Source organism: Paramormyrops kingsleyae, chromosome 7, assembly GCF_048594095.1.
Source record: "Paramormyrops kingsleyae isolate MSU_618 chromosome 7, PKINGS_0.4, whole genome shotgun sequence".
NCBI lineage: Eukaryota > Metazoa > Chordata > Actinopteri > Osteoglossiformes > Mormyridae > Paramormyrops > Paramormyrops kingsleyae.
Genome location: NC_132803.1, coordinates 31,547,737 through 31,572,860, shown reverse-complemented (window position 1 = coordinate 31,572,860; position 25,124 = coordinate 31,547,737). Strand labels below are relative to the sequence as shown.

General features: G+C 46.1%; 1 protein-coding gene across 1 annotated transcript; it reads left to right on the top strand.

Moving 5' to 3' along the window:
• The first annotated feature begins 154 nt into the window (after positions 1-154).
• Positions 155-24,923, top strand: gpsm1b (G protein signaling modulator 1b). The gene is made up of 14 exons (XM_023811110.2): positions 155-317; positions 9,587-9,808; positions 11,141-11,276; positions 11,723-11,865; positions 12,843-12,966; positions 13,267-13,382; positions 13,756-13,911; positions 14,780-14,888; positions 16,034-16,148; positions 17,971-18,041; positions 18,312-18,476; positions 21,497-21,614; positions 21,899-22,107; positions 22,798-24,923. The coding sequence occupies exons 1-14, from the start codon at positions 259-261 to the stop codon at positions 23,002-23,004; spliced, it is 1,950 nt and encodes a 649-aa protein (XP_023666878.2). The 5' UTR covers positions 155-258; the 3' UTR covers positions 23,005-24,923.
• Positions 24,924-25,124: the final 201 nt, after the last annotated feature.

The window sequence follows — 25,124 nt, the reverse complement described above, 5'->3', positions numbered from 1 at the left end:
AGGGGGCTGGGAGGAAGCTGAAGCATGGACCGGCTGTAAGTCCCCGAGGAGCGGATTAGCATGCACCGCTGTACAGTCCAACAGCCCCGCTCTGATGTCACGGCTGGGGGGGAGGCGCCAGCTTTTTTTTCATTAACTTGTATAATACATCACTTCCTCGGCTCCTGCCATTGCTACAGAGGGAGCTGCCGGGAGAGGAGCGAAGGGGGGAAGCGATACGCAGCTGGGATTCACGCGAGGCAGCACCGGACCCGGTTCATGGCTCATGCTGCTAATGGTATGGACCAGGAGGCACCAAGCAAGAGGCTCCACTCAAGGTAAGAGGCTGGAGGAAAAACAGCAGTGGGGAGGGCAGGCCTGCTGTCGGGGAGGGGGGAGGAAAGAGGGACTAAGGAGCGAGATTTACCGATTCTCTGGCTTGTGTGAGGAGGAGCCGAGCACGTAGCGCTGCCGCCTGAGTTTTTTAGCTCCATCTTCGAGGCCACATTTCACACTGAGCTCGGCACATGGAGACGCGCCACAATGTGCCAGCCGAGAGGACACGCTCCATATCCGCATGGTGTGAAGGATATCATCTGGAGCACTTAGTCCAAGGCTGGAAAGAGATCCCAGCCCCTCGGCACTTATCAGAGCGCAAGGTGGCTCCCCGCAGACCCCCACACCCCGCTATGCTCCTAACGCTGCTGTTTCCCCTACCGATCGTGTGCATGGTAGTCGGCTTCCTGCGGTCTTCCTACTCTGGTCTAACCGCGCATTTAGGTAGCTTATACCCGTAGCTGCCTGCTGTTAAGATCGGAGGAGCTGTGCATGCCAGACCTTGGAAAATAAGGCGGAACCCGGCAAGAAGAAGGGCCAGAGTCAGGTCGGGGACTCCACACTGATCGGTCGGTATCAGCGCGTCCTTTCCCTGCCACTTCCCTGTCCGGCATGTGAGGCTGTGTGTGTACAGCAAACAAGTGTGTCGGGGGAAGGGCAGATTGTCTGAATGGGGAGACTGTTGACACAAACGCTTGGCGTCGCAGTTTCGCCCCCATCCAGGAGGCTGCCGTGAGTGCTGAGCATCGCCTGCCCTGCAGGCTCATGGTTCAGAGGCCGGTGTTCTGTTGAGTTGAGCTACTTTGTCGAGTTAGGTTAATCTATAGCCCTAACCCTAACCCCTAAAACATAACCCTAATTCCAAAACTGTGGAACTGCACATGCGCAGAAAGGCTCGATAGCACGTATCGATAGGTAGCTCAACTCGTCAGAACACCGGCACCGTGGGAAGGGGGCGCGCCGGCTTCGGTTCTTGAGGCTGTGGTCGGTGCTCGCGTCCACGTCGGGATCTCAGTTCTGCACACGGCCATTGTAATGAAATAAGGCTGGTGCATGAAACCGAGAAGCAGCTGGATCTGTAACCTCTTTGGTCAGTTCTCATGGGCATTTAGAGAAATGTCACTACTTGATGACTGTAATCCATAGTTTGATTATCTAATTATAGTAGTCAATAGCTTATGCAGGATAACATTTGGTTGGTTAGCTGTTATCAAGAGAAGTTCTTGCCCCAACTGGATAATTTACTAAAAAAAAAATACAGATTTTGTACCTTGTTACATTATATTTAAGCTTTCAACAGGTACCTCACAACCATTAAACAAACATCTGTGGATTACTTGCAGTGATAATTTCTCTTGACAGATATGTTCTATGGTTTAATTGCCTTGGAAGTACCTAGTGCTAAATCGGCTCAGCTTAATGTCCTGTAGCTTGAAGCTGCTCATGGATGCTCTGGATGAAAAAAGTGACCCATCGTTTTGATTTAATCTGATTTCTTGAATTTACTGCATCAGTGAGGTGTTTCTGAACCCTTAAGATATCATCTTTAGAAGCTTAAATTAAACAGGGCTTTAGATGATTGGTGTAAATATTTACACCCAGTCATCAGCTTTTCGATACTATATAGATCAGGCGTCACCAACATGGTGCCCATGGGCACCAGGACGCCCCCAAGGACCACATGAGTCGCCCGCGAACCTGTGCTAAAAATAGCACAACTCACCAGTGAGCAGCGTCTAAAATTTAATTTTATCTTGTTGCTATTCTTCTTTAATCACATTTGTATTTATATAGATTTGAAAATGACAATATCTAACAAAAAAAAGCATTTAAAACATGTTTGTTATACATGAAGTTTAGATAATCTTAGGATCTTGGGCGTTTCAAACTGGTAGCCCTTCGTATGGCTCATTGCCCGTGAAGTAGCTCTGTTTCAAAAAGGTTGGTGACCCCTGATATAGATGCTTCCTTATGCCCGCAATTTGGTGAATTCAGCGTATCCTTATGTTTATTAAATTCGGTTAGCGGAGCACGTCGCACACTACTGTTTACTACTGGGATAAGCATTGAAATGGCGGTGAAGAAAGGAACAGCTCAGCAGCCACGTCTTTTAAAAGAGGAGATATTGTGGATAAACAAGACATCGGTGGTGTGAAGGTGCGTTTTGCAGTTTAAAGTCTGACGTTAATGAACCATAAGGACATTCAAAATTTATACAGGTTACTAACTTTTGCACATTACAATATGTCTCTCATTAATATTTTAATGTGCTACAGATCTGCTTACCAAATCGTCTGAGTAAGTAAATGTCTGTATAGAACTGAAAGCCTGGCATCTGGACATATGTTTATGGCCATCATCTAAAGCCCTGGTGATTATTGCGCATGTGCCAAATAATCGCGGTGTGATATTGCACAGCCCTAATTAATATATCAATCTCTGTCTTTGACAGTGCTCCTCCAAAGTCTGCGGTGATGATTCACTATCCAGTCCCCATTACATCATCTACGACAATGCAGCCCGTGTGTGACGATAGGGAATAATCTAGTAACCAAAATAACCCACGTCAGGGTGCAGCTGCGAGACAGCCAGCTGGTCTCTATAGAACAGAAGTGTCCTATAGGTCCAGATGAAACTAACCTACCTTGGCCATCGTCTGTACTGTTTAAGAGGGAAAATGAAACTTGTGAATTAGAGTGGTTTGTGTGTGAGTGAGCTTGTGCTGGCTCCGAAGGTCAAAACCTCAGGAATTCATGCTTAATTATAAAATAAGTCAGTGTTTTCTTTGAGAATACTCACTCACTCACGGTGTAATCGTCAGTTTAATTTCCAGATGATGGTTCTAATGGAGGAAAATGTGGATGGCCCTGACTGTAGGGAGGAATAGTATGAAGTAACACTGGCAGCAGACTCTTCTTACTAAAGCCTGGGATCTTTTCGTCCCATTTGATTTGCCATAAACAAGCCTGGTTTTGCTGTTGACAAGCAGACGCACTCACCCCAAAAATCACAGCTATGCTAATCGCATGGATCGGCTGCTTCCCACATCTGGCAACAGCTGCACTAGCAATAATGAGGGCCATTGTTCCTTGAGGAAGCGGAGGGTGTCCCATGAGGCCACTAGGAGCTGCACCCACCCCCCCCCCCCCTGCACACACACTCCGGCCCACGCCGACTGCGGGGGCGTAATTGCAGAGCGATCGTCTCCATGCGACTCGGATGGAGCGGGCGTGTAGCCGCAGCCATGCCGGCCCTCACCGCAGGCGGAGGGTGCTGGGGGGGGTTTCCTGACGAATCCTGGACTCAGTGAGCACTGATTTTGAAGGAGGGGGGGGTCTCCACTAGTGCCCTGTGGACCTAATGCCCATAGAGAGGACTGGGGGAAGTTGGTGAAATTTCATCTGGGGCTTTTAGGAGCATTGATTCCCTGGTAGATTGGGGGGGGGGGGGGGGGGGCTGTGTCATGGCCCTGGAACACGCCAAAGTATAAATAATACTAATTCTACTAAGGTGCCCCCCCAACCCACAAAAGGTGGCCGCTTTCATTTTGTCAGGGGTCCCAGACTGTGTAGCTGCGCCTGTGGGGGCCACCATCACAATGGACGCTAGAACCAGAGCTGGGTGTTTAGCGTTGATGGGTGGGGGGCATGCGGGATCCCCGTCGGCAGGATGGGAGGTGTGGCCTGCTGTCCGACGCGGCTTCCTGTTTGTGCCGATAACGCCGTGAGCCTCGTGTCAATGCCACATTTTGGAACTGGAATATTAAGAATTATTATAGGATATTGTATGGAAAGATTTGTGCCGTTTACTATAATCCTGCTATAATCAGAAATGAAGGGAATCGGTAACATATCTATAACATATAAATTTTACATTCTCTCAATGTTATCTGTTAGTTTTCTACATGAAGTATGTCCTTGTGCTGTTCAGGTCAATGCTATAATAATATAATGCTATATTTTCTTTTTTTATTAGGATAAGTAGCTTTCTCCTTTGTAATCCTACCTGCGTTTATGAAATCTGGATTAGCCTTTAAAAGGCATTAATCTAATCCAGATTAAGAGCAAAGTGGTATGTACTGCTTGGCATTCAAAATATTCCAGTGCAGCTGCAATAATCATTTTTACACTTATGCAGGATTGACGGTGTTGTGTACATAATTTTTTTCTCCACTGGGGATAAACCTGTTTTGATGTGCAGGGCGCGAGAGGTTTTCCAGCAAGCAAGTGGACCTAAATAGAAAAGACATAATTGGACGTTACGTAGACAAGTTTTATGGCTCAGGACTCCCAAAAGTGAGGATGCCTGTCTCGTCATTTTCGGACTAAATTCGCCCGTCGACAAGTGTGTGCTTGTCTTGTCAGCCGCTGTGGAAATAAACGCAAGTACACTGAAAGGCTGCAAGTGTACCTTGGTACCACACTGGATATATTGAGTTTGTTGCCCAAAGAATGAGAGGTCAGTCCTGAAAAGGCTTTGGAATAGAGCAACTGGTGTTTACTACACCAAAGGTTAGAACATTTAAATAACTTCCAGTCAATTCCAGTCATTAAGGCTGATCTGTCATCACATGACGGCGTTTGCCAGTGCCGGGGCACACGCGTGCCCCGCTGATTCACATCCCCCACGGACTCCAGTTTGTCACTGTCAGCATATTGGTCAAGCACGAACTGGAGGAGTGCCACAGAGCTCCGCCCCCAAATCACTGGAGCAAAGTATTTCAACCTGTTGCAATTGGTAAACAAGACGGTTCCATTCCAGAAAGTGGGCTGGGCTTTAGGGCGCAGTACGCATTCGCCAAAGGCTGCTTCTGCAAACCCCACTGAGTTTTCACTGCTGTGTAGGTTTTATGCAATAGTGGTGGTGATTTGCACCTGTGTATTCCCATGGAGGGCGGGGTTGTCGTGATGTCGCACATTGATTGGTTCTCATGATTCTTGAATCATGCAGTCATTGACAAATTCGTCCTCCTTTTGGGCAGGACACCCTGGAAAGGGGCTGGCAGTCCATCACACAGCACATACACCCAATTATTCACTATCTGGATAATTCAGAGACACCAGTTAGTGAAAATTGCATGCCTTTGGACTGCCTGGGGAAACACAGGTGGGTTTTGAACTGCCCCCGACCTTGGGGGTGGGTGTCAGCATTGCTATCCACTGAGCTACCCAGTCTTGTTCCCAAGCTTGATTTCTTTCAATACTAATGAAGCCACAGGTAGTTAATTGGGGAGTTTTGACTTTTGTGGAAGAATTTGGAGGCATCAAAGTCTGATGCTTGGCTTACTGGTGGAGATGAGTGCTGGAGGTCCACCAGCAGCTCAGGAGTGGTGGCTTTTCATACCTCCTCCCAGCACACGCTAGATCCAGGCCCATGGGCTTGGAGTGAAGGTCCTCCATGATGTCATTACATCCCAGTGTCACTGACGACTGAGGAATGCTCCATCTCCCCTGCAGGCAAAACGCCAAATCACACTTTGCACGGAAGCTGGAGATTTCAGCTGTGCAGGTGAAATGCATAAATAATCACACAAAGAGCTCGGAGTAATATGTCTTTCAGTATTCAGCACAAGTCTCTCTCCCACTTCCGGTCTGTTATTAAATGCTGATCTCCGAAGCAACACATTTTTTTTTTCTTCTTTTTTGAGAAAAGACTCTGACTGTCCCTGGAACAATTGGGGGTTGAAGATCTTACTCAACGGCCCAAAAGCGACAGCACTCTGCCGACCCTGGGATTTGAACCGCTGACCTTTCGATCACTGCCACAGCATCCTAACACACCAAGCCATTAGGAGTGTAACGGTAGACATATTCATACCGAAAATATTCAGTACGGGTCCTTCGGTTTGGTACGCATATATACCAAACCAATGCAAGAAATGCGGAAACTTTGTGTGTTTCCCCCAAGCAACATTCAGACAGTGGCGGATGAAGCCGCGCTGCTACACATAGACGTGCGTCCTAATGTGAAGCTGGAAGCTGTTAATGTGAATACATATATAGCACAGGTATCTTTTTTTAAATGCTGCACCATAAAGGATATTTATTTTGTTTTGCTTTGCATTTTTTGAGGCAGTATTTGTGTTGCACGGTTCTGATGTGAAACTGAAAGCTGGTAATGTGAATACAGTACAGATCAGGTACAGTTACTTTTTTGTAACTGTGCACCTTCAATGGATATTTTATTTTTATTTAAGAGAATATCTTGATTTTCTTTTAAGTAAATTTTAGTTTATTAGTAGGTTGCAGCAGTATTGACAGAGATAAGAAAGTCATACTTCGTTCAGTAAACCACTGTTTAATGAAGTAAAAAAGAAGCAATTTATGTTTTGTTTCTTTGACCACTGCTGTACCGGAAACATACCGAACTGTGTCCAAGGTATATACCGAACTGTGTAGCGTTACACCCCTACACGCCATAATGCAGCTCAGTGGTGGAAGGCCGCCTGTCGTGAAGAGCAGTCAGGTGACGGCTGGATGCAGCTCTACTGCTCGGCGCAAGATCATGTGTAAGAGCTGGATGAAGTGGCTGAGTGTTAGCATGCAGCCTGGCCTATCGTGCAGGATTTTACACCAGGGCCCTCGTGGGTTTAACGAGGATTCACACGCTTCGGCTGATGGCGCTGACCCTCCCTTTAGCGTCCCCGGTTTGCCTCAGGGGATCTGAATAGTATGTGTCATTAAATGGGTAGACGAGAGCCCTCGACCAGCGGTATTTCTGTATTGCGATTTATATACAGCATGCTGCAATTGCAGCGCACATTAAAAAACGTAAAATTTTTAACTACTAAAAAGTCATTTTGTGGTCTACGTCACGGAGCCTTTAAGGGCTTTCGGCCTCCAGTGCCGTCGTGAAAAAGACCGACTGAAATTTCAGTCCCTTTGTGGTGCCAAAATACCTACAGCGGCATTTACATATTTATGAAGGCCCACGCGTATTGTTTGAAAACAGGGCCCCCTTTCTCTGTTATCTGGCCTTGGCTGCGATGTGGAAGCTCTGTGGATTTACATTCATCTGATATGCCAAGCAGGGGTATATACAGGGGCGGGGCCACAAGGGCACTGGGTCCAGCTGAAAGCTGATTGGCCCCTGGAGTTCATCTCCCCTGTCACTCATCGATTTAAAAACATATCATTGGCTAATAATAAGGTGGGTCCTCCTGTATGAATTATTACCTCTTATGCCCCCCCCCCCCACTTTGATAAATCCTACCACCGCTCTCAAGGCCAAGAAACGACCCCCCCCCGTTTGCTTTTACGCGCGGACAGATCTCTAACCATAAAGACCTTCCTGTGGTCTTCATCCGCCCTTTGATTTGAAAGCGTCATGAATATTCAAGGGCACCTCTTCCTCTGTCCCCTTTGGAGAACTTGTAAGGGTTTGCAGTAGCAGTTAATTTAAAATGATAAAGGGAGTTTGTCTTCCAAGGGAGCCCATTTGGGAGAGTGCTGAGCGTTTGTGGCAGGATCAGCAGTCAGTAGGGTGTAAAGCCTACAAGCTCCAGCTGCACTGATAACGGTCCCTAGATGCCATGTGCGTGAAGACATTTTGGTTCAAAGCCGGAATCACGGCGTCTTGGATCTAGTCCTGTCATTGTGCCAAGAACATGCTGTAGAAGTGACATTGTGGTGGGTCTTTCTTGAGAGTTCAGCTTTGGCTGACAAGTCGTCTGAGATATTCTCCTTCTAGAATCATTCTGAGGTCTGTGCAGCCTCTCTGATGCCCCCCCCCCCACCCAGAGTGCAGGAAATTCTTCAGATGATGGATAGGGGAGGGGGTTACTAGCTGTGGACTTTCTTGTCCAGATTTACATTTTGGGTGGAGTGATCAGTGATCTCGTGGGCCTCCTGATGCACTGAGTGGGGGCTGGTTATGCACGTTACCCAGAAAGAGGAGACGGTGTGTGTCAGACACCTTGTTTCTCCATGCTGATAGCTGTGGATTTATCCACGCTGAGGCCCCTAACTGTTCAGAGGTGGGGGTTCAAACAGCAGCAGGCGGCAGCAGAGTTTATTTTTAGATATTTTTGTTCTGTTTATGTTGGTCTGGCCGACTGCAAAAAAAAAAAAAAAAAATAAAATAAAAAATTTAAGCTAAGCCAGAGAAAATGTGGAAGTGTGTTCGGGTTAGAAATTCAGGGAGGGAATGGCCCATTAGAGACGGCTCTTGCGGTGACATTATTGCATTTTTGTATCTAGAATGGGAAATACACACACACACACACAGACCGCATTTGCAGAGTTTCTTCGAGCCAAGGAGAAGTTCGCTGTCGGCTGACATTTTGAGACGAGCCAAAAGGCGCCTTCTTAAGCCCCTTTCCAGTGCACCGTTACCATGGTGACCGTGGAGAAGGCCGCAGTAGATGTTCTGTCTTTTCCCCCGAAGAAAAACATTGCTCAGTCCTATTTTATGTCTGTGTAAAAAGGAAAAAAAAAAAACGTTTTGGTCTGATACAAAAGATTGCATGCAGAAAGAAATGGACATCAATACTTGTCACAGCAAACATCTGCAGGTAATGTGCCATAGGAATTCCAGTGTAGGTGGAGAACTTTATAATCATTTGATTTAAGAGCTTTTCCACAGAGTGACGGGCAGGGAAATTGAACAAAAAAGAGCTTAGGGTGAATGTTTGAGGGCAGATGCTTCGCGAGCCTGGGCGAGCCCCCAAAGATTTGTTTAGCTCAGATATTTTAACAGCCTTTCACTCAGTTTCAAAATTCCATACTTCCATACAAACAGCAGTCTCAGCCCAGGGTTGCGCTTCTCAGAATCTTCATTGCAACATCAGAGAGAGACCGTTCAGTATGATTTCTAGATAGTTCAGGATTTTTTGCTTAGCCGGATAACTTGTCTGATTTAAGGTAGTCTGGGTTAAATGTAAGTGGACGAAAATTAAGTCCACCTTAAATCCGACAAGTTATCTAATTGACCAGCAAATCTCGCGTCTTGTTACAAGTCCCTAGCAATGCCGCTGTTGGAGGGTCTGAAGTTCTCGTCAAAGTTCAGGCAGATAGGCTCCTGTGCACCTCTCAGGACTATGGACTTTGATGTTATTGTGTAAGACCGTGAAGAATGCAGTGCCGGGGTGTACTTATCGACCTGCCGAAGAAGTTCCTGTGTTCCGAGAAAAGACTAAGTGGCAGTTACTGGGGAGTTTGTGTATGTAATCATGTGCTGTGTGTGCAGTCAGAGCGGGGCTGCTTTAGCCTGCGAAACGGTAATTTGGCCGGGTGTCGGACACTAACTTTTGGGTCGTTCCGTCCGCATTCAGGGTGGAGGCCTCCTGTTTGGATCTGGCCCTGGAGGGGGAGCGGCTCTGTAAGGTCGGGAACTTCAAGGAGGGCGCGGCGTACTTCGAGGCGGCCGTCCAGGTGGGCACCGAAGACCTGAAGACCCTCAGCGCCATCTACAGCCAGCTAGGCAATGCCTACTTCTACCTGAAGGAGTATGGAAAGGCGCTGGAGTTCCACCGGCATGACCTCACCTTGGCCAGGTAAAGGAGCCTGCTGTGGTGATTCAAAACAGACAGCTTAGACCAGAAATGATGCTTTATTTGCCATTTACACAAGTACGAGCACAGGTGCGTTGGAATATGTCTCACACGCACAGACACACAATTGAGAGTGAAGCTTGCGGTCCAATCAAAGGGTCACCCAATTATTTGGCATCCCTGGGTCATTTCGGGGGAATAAGGGCCTTGCTCAAGAGTCCAATGGACATGTGACTATTCTCCCAAGGATGGGATTCGAACTGGTGACCTTCCGCTGAGGTATCCTGGAGATCTACATGCTTAAGAAGAGGAATTTAAGATGCATATATGGGACGACACACGAAGACCAGAAATTACACAGAAATGTTCAACGGCATGCAGTGTCCCCAAGCACATAAGCAAGTGTGTGTCACAATTACAGTGATTATCATGACCTCTGCAGTGTGTAATCAGGGCGTTGTGCCGTCAGCCAAAGGATACTCAGAGCAGGCCAAAGTCAAGACCTTTACCCCACAGTAGGCTGCATCCTACATTAGTAAGTCCAAACTTAGAGTCAGTAGATTCAGAAATCCCTGGTCTGGCAGGGTGGGACTGATGTGCGGCCGCCTTTGACTTGTTTTAGCTGACCGGGGTTAACACTGCCAACAAGAGCCAAACTGAGGTCACCTTCTGACTCATTATACTAGGAGCATCTGTTTGCCATTATCACTCTGCCTCTTCATATGGACCGAACTGAAAATAGCCTTTTAATTTCCACTTGAAGTCCATAATAATTTCTAATGGACACTTTCAGAGCTGAACAGGATGTTCTGTCTGGAAGCCTCATTTTCTTACCATTTTTCTGCATGGTATGATATAGGAATAGTGTGCATTTTTCATTCCATGGGGAAACACAGGAAACAGGTTTATGCTGCTTAGTGTACGAGCCTATTCAATAAACAGTTTCTGTAGGAGCAAACTGAAATAATCATGATCAGTTGTGATCTCCCAGCTCAGTTGTACAATTCCCACCCAGCACTGCACAATACCTCATTGTTATCAATAACTCTGTACGTATTGTATTTTATTGCATGCATTGTATTTATTCCCGGAAAAGCGGTAGAAGATGGATGGATGGATGTATTAATTCCAACATTCTTTGCACTGAAATGCACTCTTTGTACATCTGTCAACCACAGCAACGTGTTGAATATTTCAACTGGACTGTATGAGTGTTGACTTGTCTTAGTTGTATGTGTATCTACTGTATGTATGAGGGTCATTGACAACTGGAGACAAATACCCTATGTGTGAAGATACTTTGTCAACAAACCTAAGTCTGGTCTCCCTTTCCAGAACTATCGGGGATAGGATTGGGGAGGGAAAGGCCAGCGGGAACCTGGGGAATACCCTTAAGGTCCTGGCCCGTTACGACGAGGCAGTGGTCTGCTGCCAGCGGCACCTGGACATCTCCAGAGAGCAGGAGGACAAGGTGTGTGACCTTCCTCCAGGACCTCCTGTCCTCAGTGGACCGTGGAGCCACTTTTGGGGGATGTCCCATCTCAGGGGTTTGCATAGTGCAACACAAACTATATGCCCTACATTTCTGATCCAAAACTAGTCAATTGAATATTATAATGGCTTCAATAATTTGTCTTTATTTACCTCATGATGGGCATTTGTAAATTCTAAGAGATAATACAAGTCCATTAAATCTGGTCTGCCAGTAATCCGAGTCTTTAGCCCTTATCAGTACCAGATAAACTTTCATTAGACTCCGACCCATTGTAATGCTGCTAATGATGAATCATTATTTATATGGTGTATGATTGAGCCTTCAATGAGCATGATGGTGGTGTTTTTCATGCAGTGATTGTTGTGGCTCCATGGTGCTCATTAGAACTGATGACTGATTGCACTTCTGTGTCTGGCCACTAGGTGGGCGAGGCCCGGGCGCTCTACAACATCGGCAATGTGTTCCACGCCAAGGGCAAGCAGCAGTCATGGGGCTGCAATCAGGACCCTGGGAATCTACCCCCTGAGGTCAGAGAAACCCTGGAGAAGGCAACCGTCTTCTATGAGTAAGTGCCTCTAATGTTCTTTTAACTCTAACCAGAGTTAAGTTATAAAAATAGTAATTGGTGTGTAATAAGTCAGGTAATTGGGAAATTCCCTCACTTCATGAATCAACTATAAAGTTCATTGAATAAATATTTAGGCAATATTTAAAAGATCCTTCCATCCATTAAACCATTCATTCATTCATTCATTCATTCATTCATTCATTCATTCATTCACATTTCCACTTCCACAACAGGAGCAGCCGCTTCATGGAATATAACCACAATCCCACTGGGGGCAGCATTAGTAAAGAATATGCAGACGCATCTTGAATGCCTGACAGAAACATAGATTGATGCAGATAAAATGTGTTCATTGAGTAATAATCCCTTTAGTGCAAAGCGATCCAGTGGGAGTCATATGCTGCTTGTACCTCTTTGCAGCCAGTGAGCGTCATGACTCCCTAGCGAGTCCCTTGTGACTCCTTTGTGACTCAGGGATCACTTGCCGTACTATGGTAGCCCTTGGCTTATTAGCATATAATTACACACTCCCTTTCTCTCGCCGCGCCTTGTCAATTTCGCCCAGTGTGGCGGGAGCAGTAACGGTTCGTTAAGATGGTGCCCCCTCGGGAGCAGAGTCCCACGGTGACCTGTCAGTGCCAGAGTCTGCAGGAATCCAGCCCCAGGAAACCAGGGGCAATTAGCGGTTAGCACATTATGCTAGCTGCGTTTTGCATGTTTGCACAGATCCTGCGAGTCAAATGGGAATTGAATTTGAATATAATCAGTTTGAATGAAGTGCTGTTTAATGTGTGGAATGAAAACAGTACAATGAGATTGTCACAAATAATTACGCATTATCCTTGCCATCGGCGTGCTTCTCTTGCCTTCGTTGGGATCCAGGACACCATTTCTGGCTCAGGAGTGTCCCATTGCTGATTTAAACATGCCGGCCCACTTCACTCCGGTTCTCCCTGTCATGCTTTGTCCATCAGGATGAACCTCTCCCTGGTCAAGGAGCTTGGAGACCGAGCCGCACAGGGCAGGGCCTACGGGAACCTGGGAAATACCCACTACCTGCTGGGGAACTTTGTGGAAGCCATCAAATTCCATAGAGAGGTAACTGAAATTGATTGAGTATTACTGAAATTGACTGAAATTGTAATTAAGCATTACCATGTCATCCATCCATCCACTCATCATCTAACTGCTTATCCTCGTCAGGGTCATTGGGGCGCTTTGTACTGCCCTGTACCCTGTGCTATCTGGATGAGATGACAGCGTGTATCATTGGGAATTAATTATCACCTATCAGCATCCAGCTGTTAACACATTTTCAGTCGGTGCTGAGGCGCTGGGGTAGGAGGAGACGCCAGCGACTGAACAATAGACCATAACTGTGTTTCTTGCGTCACGCAGAGACTCTCCATCGCCAAGGAGTTCGGCGATAAGGCGGCAGAACGCCGGGCTTACAGTAACCTTGGCAACGCCCTCATATTCCTGGGGGAGTTTGACACTGCCACAGAATATTACAGGTAAGAGCAGAAGCGGTTTTTCTGAAGTTCTTCTGTTCTGCCTAGCTGTGCGACGGGGGGCATTCTAGGACGTTTAAAGGTGGGAGGGAGGTATAAGACGGAACATAATCCATACAGAGGGGCCAACCTTATTAGCCAATGATATGTTTTGAATCAGTGAGTGACGGGAGGGGCACTTTGTGGGCCAATCCGCTTTCAGCTGGGGCTAGTGGGGTTATGGCCTTGCCGTACTGGGTGTTTTTAATGGGTCCCATATGTTGCCTTCTGAAGATGTGGATATGCAGGTTATATAGTACCCCCCCCCCCCCCCCCCCAGCTCTCTTTACTTTACTACCTCCAACCCCACCTGACCTCCCCCGCTGCTTGCATGCAGGAAGACGCTGCAGCTCTCCTACCAGCTGAAGGACCAGGTGATGGAGGCCCAGGCCTGCTACAGCCTGGGAAACACCTACACGCTGCTGCAGCAGTACGAGCGCGCGGCCGACTATCACCTGAAGCACCTCACCATCGCCCAGCAGCTGACTGACAGGTGCGTCCGCTCGCCGAGCCGGGAGCTGATCCGGGCAGGGGCAAGATGGGCAGCTCCCCAGGGTCAGACTTAGGCCCAACTTCTCAGTCCACGAGGTAAAGTCAAATTTATGCCTAGGGGGTTGGTGAAGCTTGCCTCATTCCCCAGTGTAACACACAGCTGTGTCTGGGTTTGGCAGCTCTGAGCCCTGGCCTTTGGTGGCCCCATGTGCGAACTAGTTTTATAACCAAAAACCAGAAACAATGATTGGTTATCTTCCTGAACTAATCAGATTGTAGTGGAGGTGGGTCCAAGCAACTAGAGGAGGCAGGACCAACCAATCAGATGTCTTGGTTCTGCCTCTTCTAATTTGGACCCACTTCCTCTACAATCTGACTGGTTCAGGAAGATAACCAATCATTGTTTCTTCTGCCCTCAGACCATTTCTGTGTAAGCAAAACTTCCACGAGCGTCATTTTAGCCGTCGTTATTCCTGACTCTCAGCAACTGACGTTAGAGTTCAGCATGTTCAGTTGAAGCAATTACTAGGCAATTCTCGTGAGACTGTATGTAAATGTTTGATATAATTTATTATTGCATTATTATTATTTATGTAACAGGCATATAATTATATTATTGACCGCTGGTATCCCTGTTTTTATTATTGAATTCATTTAAGTTACCAATTCGTAAGTTACCAAGTTTTTTTTTTTAGCTGCATTCCCCTAACCCAATTTTTCCTGTTGGATTATGTGTATTTTTAGTATGTGATTTTAATGAGTGCGAGGTTTTTCTGTAATGCATTGGTTGCATTGTAGCAGGACTGACTGTAATTCCTGAGGTCAGCTTTGTTCAACCCCTGGGATGGTTTGCTGCTTTTGGCCGGCAGGGTTGGGGAGGGCCGTGCTTGCTGGAGCCTGGGGAATGCCTACGTGGCCTTGGGGAACCACCGGAGGGCGCTGCACTATGCCCGCAAGCACCTGGAGATCTCCAGAGAGGTGAGGGCTGTTGGCCAAGACATTGGACAGCTGGCCGAAGTACGCTGCTATGATTGTGATAAACGTTTGCGAATCCTTCGGAGTAATCTCACTTTCTGCATGAACGGCTCGTAAAATGAAGAAGTCTTAACAAATCTTAAATATTTTTTCGGCACAGACAACAGACACGGGTTGTGAGTTTGAATCCCACCATTGTTCAGTGCGTGTGGAGTTTGCATGTCCTCCTCATTTAGTGGGTTTTCTCACAGTCCAAACGCATGAAGCAAGGCTGACTGGCCATATAATATGACCCTGTGTGTGAGTGTGACGATGGACAGGAATTCTGTCCGGTGCGCTTCACAGCCTTATGCCCTGTGATGTTTGGGATAAAGATTTTTCTCACTCCACTTTCTCCTCTTATTTTGACTGTTGGAGGTCAGAAAGAGTCAGAACTCTGGACAGTCCTGTCATCATGCACAAAGCCAAAGCACCCCTGATCATTTTGTTCGTATTGTATGATGATCTGCTCTCTTTAGTGTTATGAGGCACTGTATAGATCAGAAGCTTGTGGGCTCCAATTCTGTCATTGGTGTAGTTGTCATATCACTGTTAGGGCCTTGAACAAAGACCATTGGTGTCAGATGTTGGGTGACTCCAAGTTTTCCTCACATGTAAGTTGTTTTGGACAAAAGACTTTGCTAAATAAATTAAATATAATGTACAGGACACAAAAGAATCTTTGATCTAGTGCATTGTGCAGCCGACTGTGGTTTGGGGGCCAGTTTGTGACTTCCTTACGTATTACATCAGCACATTCCATCTCCACTGGCCGGGTATCAACCCTTGATCTCGGTTAATCCCCTCTGTTATGCGAAGATCATGTGGAAAGCAATATGGCGGAGTACAGATAGGATCATTCCCTTTGGTTTTGATGGGTGTGTCTTGGATGGATGGAGGGTAGCCCTGAGTAGGTAAATGTGGCCTCCTGTGATGTTGAATGTAAGCACCCTCATCCACATATGGAAAAGTGAGGCTCCCAGTTGGTTAAACAGAAGGTCGAGGATGGAGCTGAAACTCATTTCGATTGAGTTTCTATTTGCCCTCAGGGAATCTGGTGCTGTACATTTTGGCTGTGGGCGCTCACCATGGAAACGGTCTCTCTGCAGATCGGGGACCACGAAGGCGAACAGACCGCTCAGATGAACGTGGAGGAGCTCATGGAGACCTTGGACATAAGCGAAGCGGACCTTTCATCATGCGGGTCCGAGTTTGAGGTGCAAGGTAAGCTTAAAATTGGCATCTGCTGAAGAGTTTTCCAGAAACTAATTTCTATGAGGAATTTACAGCATGCTTCACGCCTTCCTTTATGCGTGGTTATCAATGATTTAACCATTTAAATAATTTAATCACCATTATATCATATTGATGTAAGTTTTGTATTCCTCTCTGTTGTGTACAAAATTCATAAAGTGGAGGTAATGCGCCCTCTCTTGGTTATAAATGGAATTGCTCAAACATTGGCCCTGCATTAAGCGCGTTTCGGAATGGCAAAAAAGTAACAATGTTTATCTCAATCCACTGTGCTGCTCAACAGAGAATGTCGTTGTCACCATATCTGTTTGGTTAGTTGTGAATAGAAAAACACAGGTAAAGAATATTTATTTTATAATCTTTTTTAACATTGGACATTGGAAATATTTGGTGTGAAAATCAACAGTCATGTCATATAACCCTACATACATATATCTTTTGGTTAATTTATTTAATATGAACACTAGATATTCAGTGTAAGGAAGTAAAGAAGTGAAACGAAAGTGTTGTTTGCTTGTGGGGGAGGCACAAGCAGCTTTGTGAGATGCTGAAGCTGTTAGAAATTTGAATATGGAGAGTGAAGAAATAATAATAATGACTGTCAGGCCTGTGAGGATTGTGTTAAGTATTTATATTAATACACATGATGTCATCATACTGAGAAGGGCCTTTGTACATTTGGGATTTTCATAATGCTCCCGTTCAATAAATCATATGCAGAGTCGTCATTGTTGGGAATAAATACAAATGATTGCCGGCTGACCTGGCAGTGAGTAATGATGCGATGCACTGCCTTGATGGCACAGAAGTGAAGCGAGTCCCAAAATGATGTCATTAAAAGCCCGCTCTCCTCCCCCCCGAAAGCACTTGGCAGTTTCCGTGGCGATGCCCGTTGCCCTAAGTGGGCACTTGGTGAAGCGTCTTGTGGTCAGGTGGCACTAATGGGAATTTGGCTGACGTGCGTAAACCTGCCGGAGAGGGAGTCCAATTTAGTCTGCGATTGCTTTGCCTGTCCCCACCGATGGTCATCCCTCACTGTCCCTCTACGTCTTCACAGCGCTAACAACTTTCTCAGAGTTTTTTTCTTGTTTTTATAAATACAGTATATCTAATTAGTCTGCTGATTTCCCAATGATGGTTGTATAAAACATTAGCTCGCTCCGTACTTTGTCATTGATAATTAGTGACGGACTAAAGCTAAATACGTCTAGACCTTCTGACAGCCTGCTGGTATCATTATCCCGAATTCATTGGATTATCTCTGCAGCTTTGATTGGTGGAGTCGTTCACCACATTCAAGCAAAACATTCAGTGATGTTCCTTAGTTTAAATTTCCAAATTTGATAACGAAAGTACGGTCAGAACATGAACTATTGGTTTCTTGTCCTGGGTGTCCCTGCCTTGTGCCTCGTCCTGGGTCCTCTAGGCTCGTCTTAAACACGTCCTCCATAAGTTGATATCGGTAGATCAGTGCTTCCCAATCGGCTCCTCAAGGACCCACAGACAGTCCCCGTTTTTGCTCCCTCCCAGTTCCTGGCAGGGACTGTCTGGGAAGAAGCTCAGAGGGAGCAAAAACACGGCCCGACTGTGGGTCCCCAAGGACTAGATTGGGAAACACTGTGGTAAGTGGTAATATTGAAGTTTTGATTTTATAGGAACCTCTTTACTGAGAACCTCCCCTGTTGGTAATAGCTTCGCCCTTATATAGAGAACTCTTTTGTCAACAAGAACGTCTTTCAGTAAAGGCCTCCTTTTTCAATAAGGATGTGTGATGCTCTTCCTTCTTTCACAGGAGCAAGACCAAAATTTAGCAAAGCCAGCAGTATGGACAGTGTGGAGCTGTGGAAGTACCCCCCAGAAAAGGTGACCTTGACTCCCCCTTTTCCATAACCAGCCTGTATGACCTCTGACCTGCCATGCTGTTCTCTCAGTTCATGGGAGTGTTACACAGAAAAATATTCTGAGGGCAAAAGGAGAAATTCTTTGGACAGACCTCCTCTACACTCTGATTGGTTCAGAGAGAGAACCAATCATTTCTCCTTCTGCCTTCAGAACATTTTTTTGTGTAATAAAACCACCATGAGCTGTTCTCTCAGAGAAGCTAACTTTGGTGCTTGTGTTGCCCTTCCCCAGGGACAGAACGGGAGCAGCCAGGACCTGGACGACGTGTCGAGGAGGAGCAGGAACCGCATGTCACGGCCCCCCAGGCGGAAAGGCACTGACGGGCAGCCGCTGGACGACCCGCCGTGGCCGGACAGCCGGGCCTCTCCGGTGGAATCTCAGGATGGCGCCGCACCGGTACCTGCTCCGATAAGGGACCTGTCACTTAGGGCCCTCTTTCTATTGGCTGGAAAGCACAATAAACCCCGGGGTTTAATCTCACGTTCTGATTGGTAGAGCAGTCCATAAGTTGCTACGTGTCACAGTCCACATTATCGGCAGTTTAAATGCTGCGGGTTATGATTTCTGCATCCCAGCAGCGCCTGTGCTTGGGGTGGGCGGGGGGGTGGGAGAGCAACAAGGCTCATTGACAGAACCAGCTCATCCATCTGATCTTGGTGTCGGCCGAAGGCTTAAACTTTAATTTGATTTCCAGTCCTTAAAAAAAATGCCCTTATCAAAGATGGCGCCCCTCATCTTCCATTGGTTAAAGGAGCATGCAGCTTGTTTTTCTTCCGCCGCACTCAGTCGGCACGGCATGCCGTGAGCATACTCTACATATTTCCAGGTCAGTGTAGTAGCCTCCTGGGAGCCAAGGAGCTCAGGAAAGCCTGAAGGAGTCATGGGTGGGGTGTGTCATGTTCCTCTTTGTGGTGTCTGGGTGAATTATGCACAAACACAGGCGCTTGGTGTGTTTTGCTTGTTACTAGGAACAATGGTGTTTCCTACCCAGCAGCCTCTCTTATCTGAGCCCCCCCCCTTTTGTTTGGATTAGTCTCCCCACCCACTTCCAAATTTGGAATTCGACTTCAGAATTCGGAAGATCTGATCAAGAGAGCAGGTTTCGTGTTCACTCTATGCCAGATGTGAGGTGTGGAGGCTGCATCCGGGGGGGTCGTATGTTACACTGCGGGGCTCAAAAACCTGTTATTTTGACCTTGTGGGGACCATTTTTTTTCAGTCCCAATAAGGGGAAACTAAGTTTTATGAAAACAATCTTTGACCGTAATCAAAAAACTAAAAATGGCAAAAGTTAGTTTAGTTACTTATGGTTAAGGTTAGGGCTGGGTAGGGGTTAAAGTCGTCATGTTGGGATTAGAGTTTTCCCCATAGAAATTAATGGAGAGTCCCCACAAAGGTGTGTGTGTGTGTGTGTGTGTGTGTGTGTGTGTGTGTGTGTGTGTGTGTGTGTGTGTGTGTGTGTGTGTGTGTGTGTGTGTGTGTGTGGTACTGGAGTGTTTGTGCACGTCGCCCTTTGTTTGCCCCTGTGCGTACATGTGTGTGTGAATTCAAAGAAGACCAGCAGGAAACAGAGAGGGTTTGGAAATGAGGTCCTGGTTTCTATAGCGACCGTGATGTAAGCCAAAGAGAGCCCCTTCCTCCTCCACCCCCCATTCTCTCTCTCTCTCTCTTTCACTCATTCCATCCATTTAACCGAACAATGCAGACGACATTAGTACCCAGCGGAGGAGGGGGAGGAAAAGCACAGGAGGAGGTGGTGGTGGCTGATGTTCTTTTGGGGGCCCCGGAGAGGGAGGATGTGGACACCGCAGAGTGTGACCTTCATCCCCAGTATCCAGGCTGGAGCTGGGAGGAGGCAGGGGAGACAATGCAGTGTGCAGGTGCCGCCTGTAGAGGGCGCCTCTGTCTGCTTCCGGGTCCAGCACTCTCTAAGACTTTAGCGAGTGGCTTCTCCCGTGTCGCTCCGGCGAGCGGTGATGTCGTATGTTAGTCGGCGTGTTCCTTCATTAAATGTGCTTTGAACGATGCTCCACGTGTGAAAGGACCACGTTTGTCACCCACAGCCTACTGTTATGCCAGCATGGTGACGAACGTTACCCATTGTTTACTATAAAGAGACCGTCCCTGAAATGACATTCATAACAAGTGAAGGCTGCTTAATGAGCCTAAAGTCAACATTGTGGATAGGTTGCCAAGGCGATCGTTTGTGTTTCATCTACGGTTGGGTGTGGGCGTGTCCCACAACCGGTGTGTCTGCCATTGATTTGATTCTATGTTCTTTAGTGCTCAGCGCATCGACCTTTTGTGGATCCGGGCTGTTATTTCATAATAGGACAGGCAACATTTCCTCCGCTCACAGACAGTAATTTTGCTTTTACTTGAATAATATCTTACCAGAGGTTGGCGTGTCATTCCATTAAATATTCCCTGCAGTGTAACCACTCGGTGTCCTCAATCATAGAGGTCAGGAAACTGAGAGCTACATTATGAAAATAATATCTTTCCTCATGCAAAAGTGAGTCACCACCGGTTTTACATACTGGCAGAATCAGACCCTTTTTAATAATTTAACGACCTGAGTTTAACGACATTGGATGTAATTTGTAATTAACTTAGGATGGAGACCAGTGAGAAATTGCAATGTTAATCTGTTCATTGTGTATAATATAGAGTGGATTCTTCTTGTATTTGTCACTTTGCATAAAAGTACAAGGGAATGAAAAGTTTTATTTTTTTAATGCTGTCATTTCCACGGACGTGCATTTCATCAGAATCAGTGCTCTTGCTTAATTATGATCTTACCTGCTTTTACACCTAATGGAAAATGGGTGACGGCGCTGGGTGGTCTGTTTGCCTGAAGCGCAGAGGCAGACGCAGCTCTGGCTGCAGATGGGGTGGCTGCACGCAGATCTGCATATTCGCGCAGTGCTGGCTGTATGGTCGCAGTGATGTGACCGGCAGAGATGTACGCTTCTGACATGAAGGCAATGGGCCCAAACACCAGCACTGCTGTAATTCCGTTATGTAGAGCATCACCACTTATAAACAGTGCTAATTCTTAGCAGGAGCTAAAGCAGGAGCCTCAGATTTAGATAAGCTGGGGGCCACGGCACTGGCTAGCAGGTCTTCTCCCAAGGGGGCCACTTAAGCTATTTATTTTTTTGAGCTGAAAGGGAAATGGGAGTTGGGGGTGTGGTGGAGGTCATTAGCGTTACATTGTTTTTTATTCTCTGTGGAAAACGAAAAATCGATCTGCAGGCCAGATTTAATATTGAATTAAAAACATGGAGGAAGCCATAAGGAATCCTTTGGCCGGTAGTTCGAGACCCCTGACCTAAAGTAAATGCTAAAGGCTGCCTGGGGCGGAGGTCTAGGGTCCTGATGATTCTCTGATCCATCGCGATGCTCTGTTCCAGAAGCTAGGCCGAGATCCCTCGGACGAGGACTGCTTCTTCGACCTGCTCAGCAAGTTCCAGAGCAGCCGGATGGATGACCAGCGGTGCCGTCTGGACGAGCAGCAGAACGGTGCCAAAGGTATGCCCCCCTGTGTCGCTCTCTGCTGATGTCATAAACAAGCGCCCACCCCTCCTGCATCAAGCCTCTTAACTTAGAGACCCAAATGGTTGTGGGCGCTTGTTTATGACATCACCAATTCAAATTTTTTGCAAATTTCAATTGAGAATTCACTGTAATTCGACTGTAATGCTGGTGGCACTGAAGATCTGAAAGACATTCATTTCTTGTATGACCAATAAGCTAAGTACCCAAAATACGACAGCTGTTTTCTTCATTTTAATTTTTCCTGTGCACGTCCCTAGACGCCTGCTCCCTCATGACCTCCCCCCAGACAGAGGAGCTGTTTGACCTGATCGCCAGCTCGCAGAGTCGCCGCCTTGACGACCAGAGGGTCAGTGTCAGTAACCTGCCAGGGCTCCGCATCACACACAATAACCTGGGCCACCTGTGCGTGGATGGCGACCCGCAGGAGCCCGGAGACGACTTCTTCAACATGCTTATCAAGTGCCAGGTAACTGGGTGGGGCGCATGGGCACACGAGTCCTGAAGGGGGCGCTGTGGTGGCCTCAGAATTCTGAGAATTATAAGCTTAAATGAGAAACACTAAGTGGTGCTTAGAATTGGGGCAATTCATAAAAGATGTAGATGAACTATATACATATGATTGCCAGAGGTTTTGTTAAATAATTACGCCTATTCATGAATTAATGATACATTTGAATAATTATATACCTATATTGGAATTAGCTGTGGTCATATCTGAAATAATATATTGAATTAAAGTAATAATATATTAGTTGGTATTAAATTACAAATAGTAATATGTTGTCCTTATCGATCAGATTCAATAATAAATTTTAAGCAGTATATTGATACCTCACCCACATCTTTGGTGACATCTAGTGGTGAAGCTGGCACATTGCCGCAAATCAGTCTGGTCTGTTTTTAGTGTATCCTGTTACAGCTGTTGCCAAAAGCATTGATTATTCTTGAATAGTACAGATCCAGTTATTTAAGGTTTGCGGTAATCAGTTACGATTGCAGAAATATATAAACTGTAATCCTGCGCCGTTTTGCTTTTCTTTGCCCAGTGCTATGCTCATCCTCTTATCTTGGTGCCCCAGGTCCCCTCAGCGCTGTTAGAGGCCCCTTTCTTCATTTTGTAGCCTCCCCTGTCACTAGCTTATCTGTTTCCCTCCAGTCCTCCAGGATCAACGATCAGAGGTGTTCGCCCCCTGACCCTGGCCCCCGAGCGCCGACCGTGCCGGACGAGGACTTTTTCAGCCTGATCCAGCGCGTGCAGGCTAAACGTATGGATGAGCAGCGGGTCCACCTGCCCTCTGATGAGCAGGACGGGCCCGACTCGGAGCACGGAGAAAGGATCGCTGTGTCTGGGGACTCGAGTTAGAGGCCCGGCCGACCAGAGCCCGGGGAAGCCTAGCCGGCAGCGGTTCCGTGTCTGCGTGTGGTCGAGTGAGTGGGAAACGAAGCTTAGGATAAACTAACAAGGGGCCCGGTCCGATTCTGCTATCTCGATGATCCCGCTCCGGTCCAGGCTGCACCGCTTGGAGCACCAGTTGATGTTTGAGAGGAGAGACTAGAAGACAGAAGATGCTTCAAAGTTTCCAGATGCAAGACAGATGTATCCAGCTGTCTATGCCTTATTTTAATTGGATTAGCTATCTAGCTTTTTTGTTACGATTGATGGATGGAAATACTGCTCATCAAAGCCTGTTTGTAAGATTAAAGTTACCCGGACAGCAGAATTACTAAGTGGGCGGCAGCATTTTTGGATCAGGCGACTAGTTTCACTCCTAGTAACCCCACAGTTGACAGACAGCTTGCTTTTGGGGTGGTTCGAACATGGTTGCGATAGCTACACGTGGACATATTTGCGACACGCAACACCTGCATGCATTCTGTATCTCCTACATACGATGTTTTCCAGCGCAAAATATCCATGCTCTTAAAAGTTCTTGGTGGACAGAAAATGGGCTAAAATGCCTTTTTCGTTTCTGGGTGGTGATGTGGACCTTAAAGATGACTGTGAATTTATTTTATGTGCGTTTAAGATTAGGATGGAAATTCCACCCCCTATGTCAAGGGACATAATGTGAGAAAGAAAGGAATCGGACCGTTTTAAAAACGTAGCGAGTGAAACTGCTTACCTGTCTCATGCTACACATTTAACACGTTACACACTCAGTGTTGTATATTTTCCATGCCTATTCTGGGGTTTGGTAAAAGGACTGCTTTTAAATGTAGATAAGCAAAAAAAAAAAAAACGATATTCAGGAAATAATCATTAAAATAGAACCACAAATTGCAGTTAAATCTGGATGCTGGAGTTCTTATACCAGTCATTATCTAGTAGATTTTTATAAGCTGAGTGCAAGAATGCACCTTCTGCATAACAAGCTAAGGGCAAACTGCCCACCTGTGCCTCCAACTGATTAAAAACCCAAAGGTCCAATTCAGGTACGATTTGATTGGTTGACTATCTGTGCCATGTGAGTGCTGTGTGCCAATGTAAACCTGGACCACTGACAAGCACCTCTCTGGGTCAATAGCTGCACGAGTCTTCAGAATTAAACACCTTGCCAACAACTAAAGGGATGAAGGCTCATTTTGCTAATTGCTAAAAATTACTCGTGATGTCTTGTGGTTTGTGTCAGGGCGAGGCATGGAAAACTGCAAGTGACATTTTTTAAATCGAAATATAATTCACAGTCTCAGTAAGTCCTTTAACAGTATAGCAAATTGACTATTTACTTTTTTTACTCTATTTCTTTTTAGCAATTTGCTCTTTCTATCGACTAACTCAAGTATGCACTTTAATAATACAAAAGTATTGTGCACATAACAGAAAAAAACGGCAAATTAAATTTTTTCAAAGTAACAGACTAAACTTATTTCTGATAGGTTGTGCGGTCCCCTTTAGAAATCTGCAGTCTTGGGCCAAAATATGAGCTTTGCTCTGGGTGCTCTCAATTAAATATAAATGACTTCAAAATAGACATCTCTGTCGCAGAATAATCTAACCATATGGAGCGGAATTTTGGAGTCTGGACCTGTTTACTCATTTGTTCTCCTTTATTTTCTAATGAAATAGCTGTACGTTTTCTTCTTAAGGGGTTGTTTGTTTTTCTGTAGAGAAACTGCCATTTGAAACCAATATACTTCTTATCTCTTCTGAATCTGTCGGTACGCTTTTAATTATCACTGTTAAGTACGTCATGCTTTCTATTTAAGTTGTATAGAAACATGAGGACCTCATAATTGCTTTAAATGAACTTTCGATAAAAATGGGCTTTTATTAAAACATGATCTGATTTGTTGTCTTATTTTTTGGGTGGTTATGCCTCCATCTCTAATTTTATCTTAGATGTCTTTTGGAACTTGAATTTTTGTATAGAACCTGTTTCTGTTTTTACTTTGCTGGCCTACTTTCAGCTCTCATGCGACACCTGCAGGATTGTTTAAGTTTTTAATGAAAAATATGACCCACTATGGTCATCAACAGACTCA

What these genes read in the sequence shown, in the direction of transcription:
- gpsm1b (XM_023811110.2), top strand. Translation starts at nt 259, where the DNA reads ATGGCTCATGCTGCTAATGGTATGGACCAGGAGGCACCAAGCAAGAGG. An exon ending in CATGACCTCACCTTGGCCAG is followed by an intron (nt 9,809 to 11,140) that starts GTAAAGGAGCCT and finishes CTCCCTTTCCAG; the next exon opens with AACTATCGGGGATAGGATTG. An exon ending in CCAGAGAGCAGGAGGACAAG is followed by an intron (nt 11,277 to 11,722) that starts GTGTGTGACCTT and finishes TCTGGCCACTAG; the next exon opens with GTGGGCGAGGCCCGGGCGCT.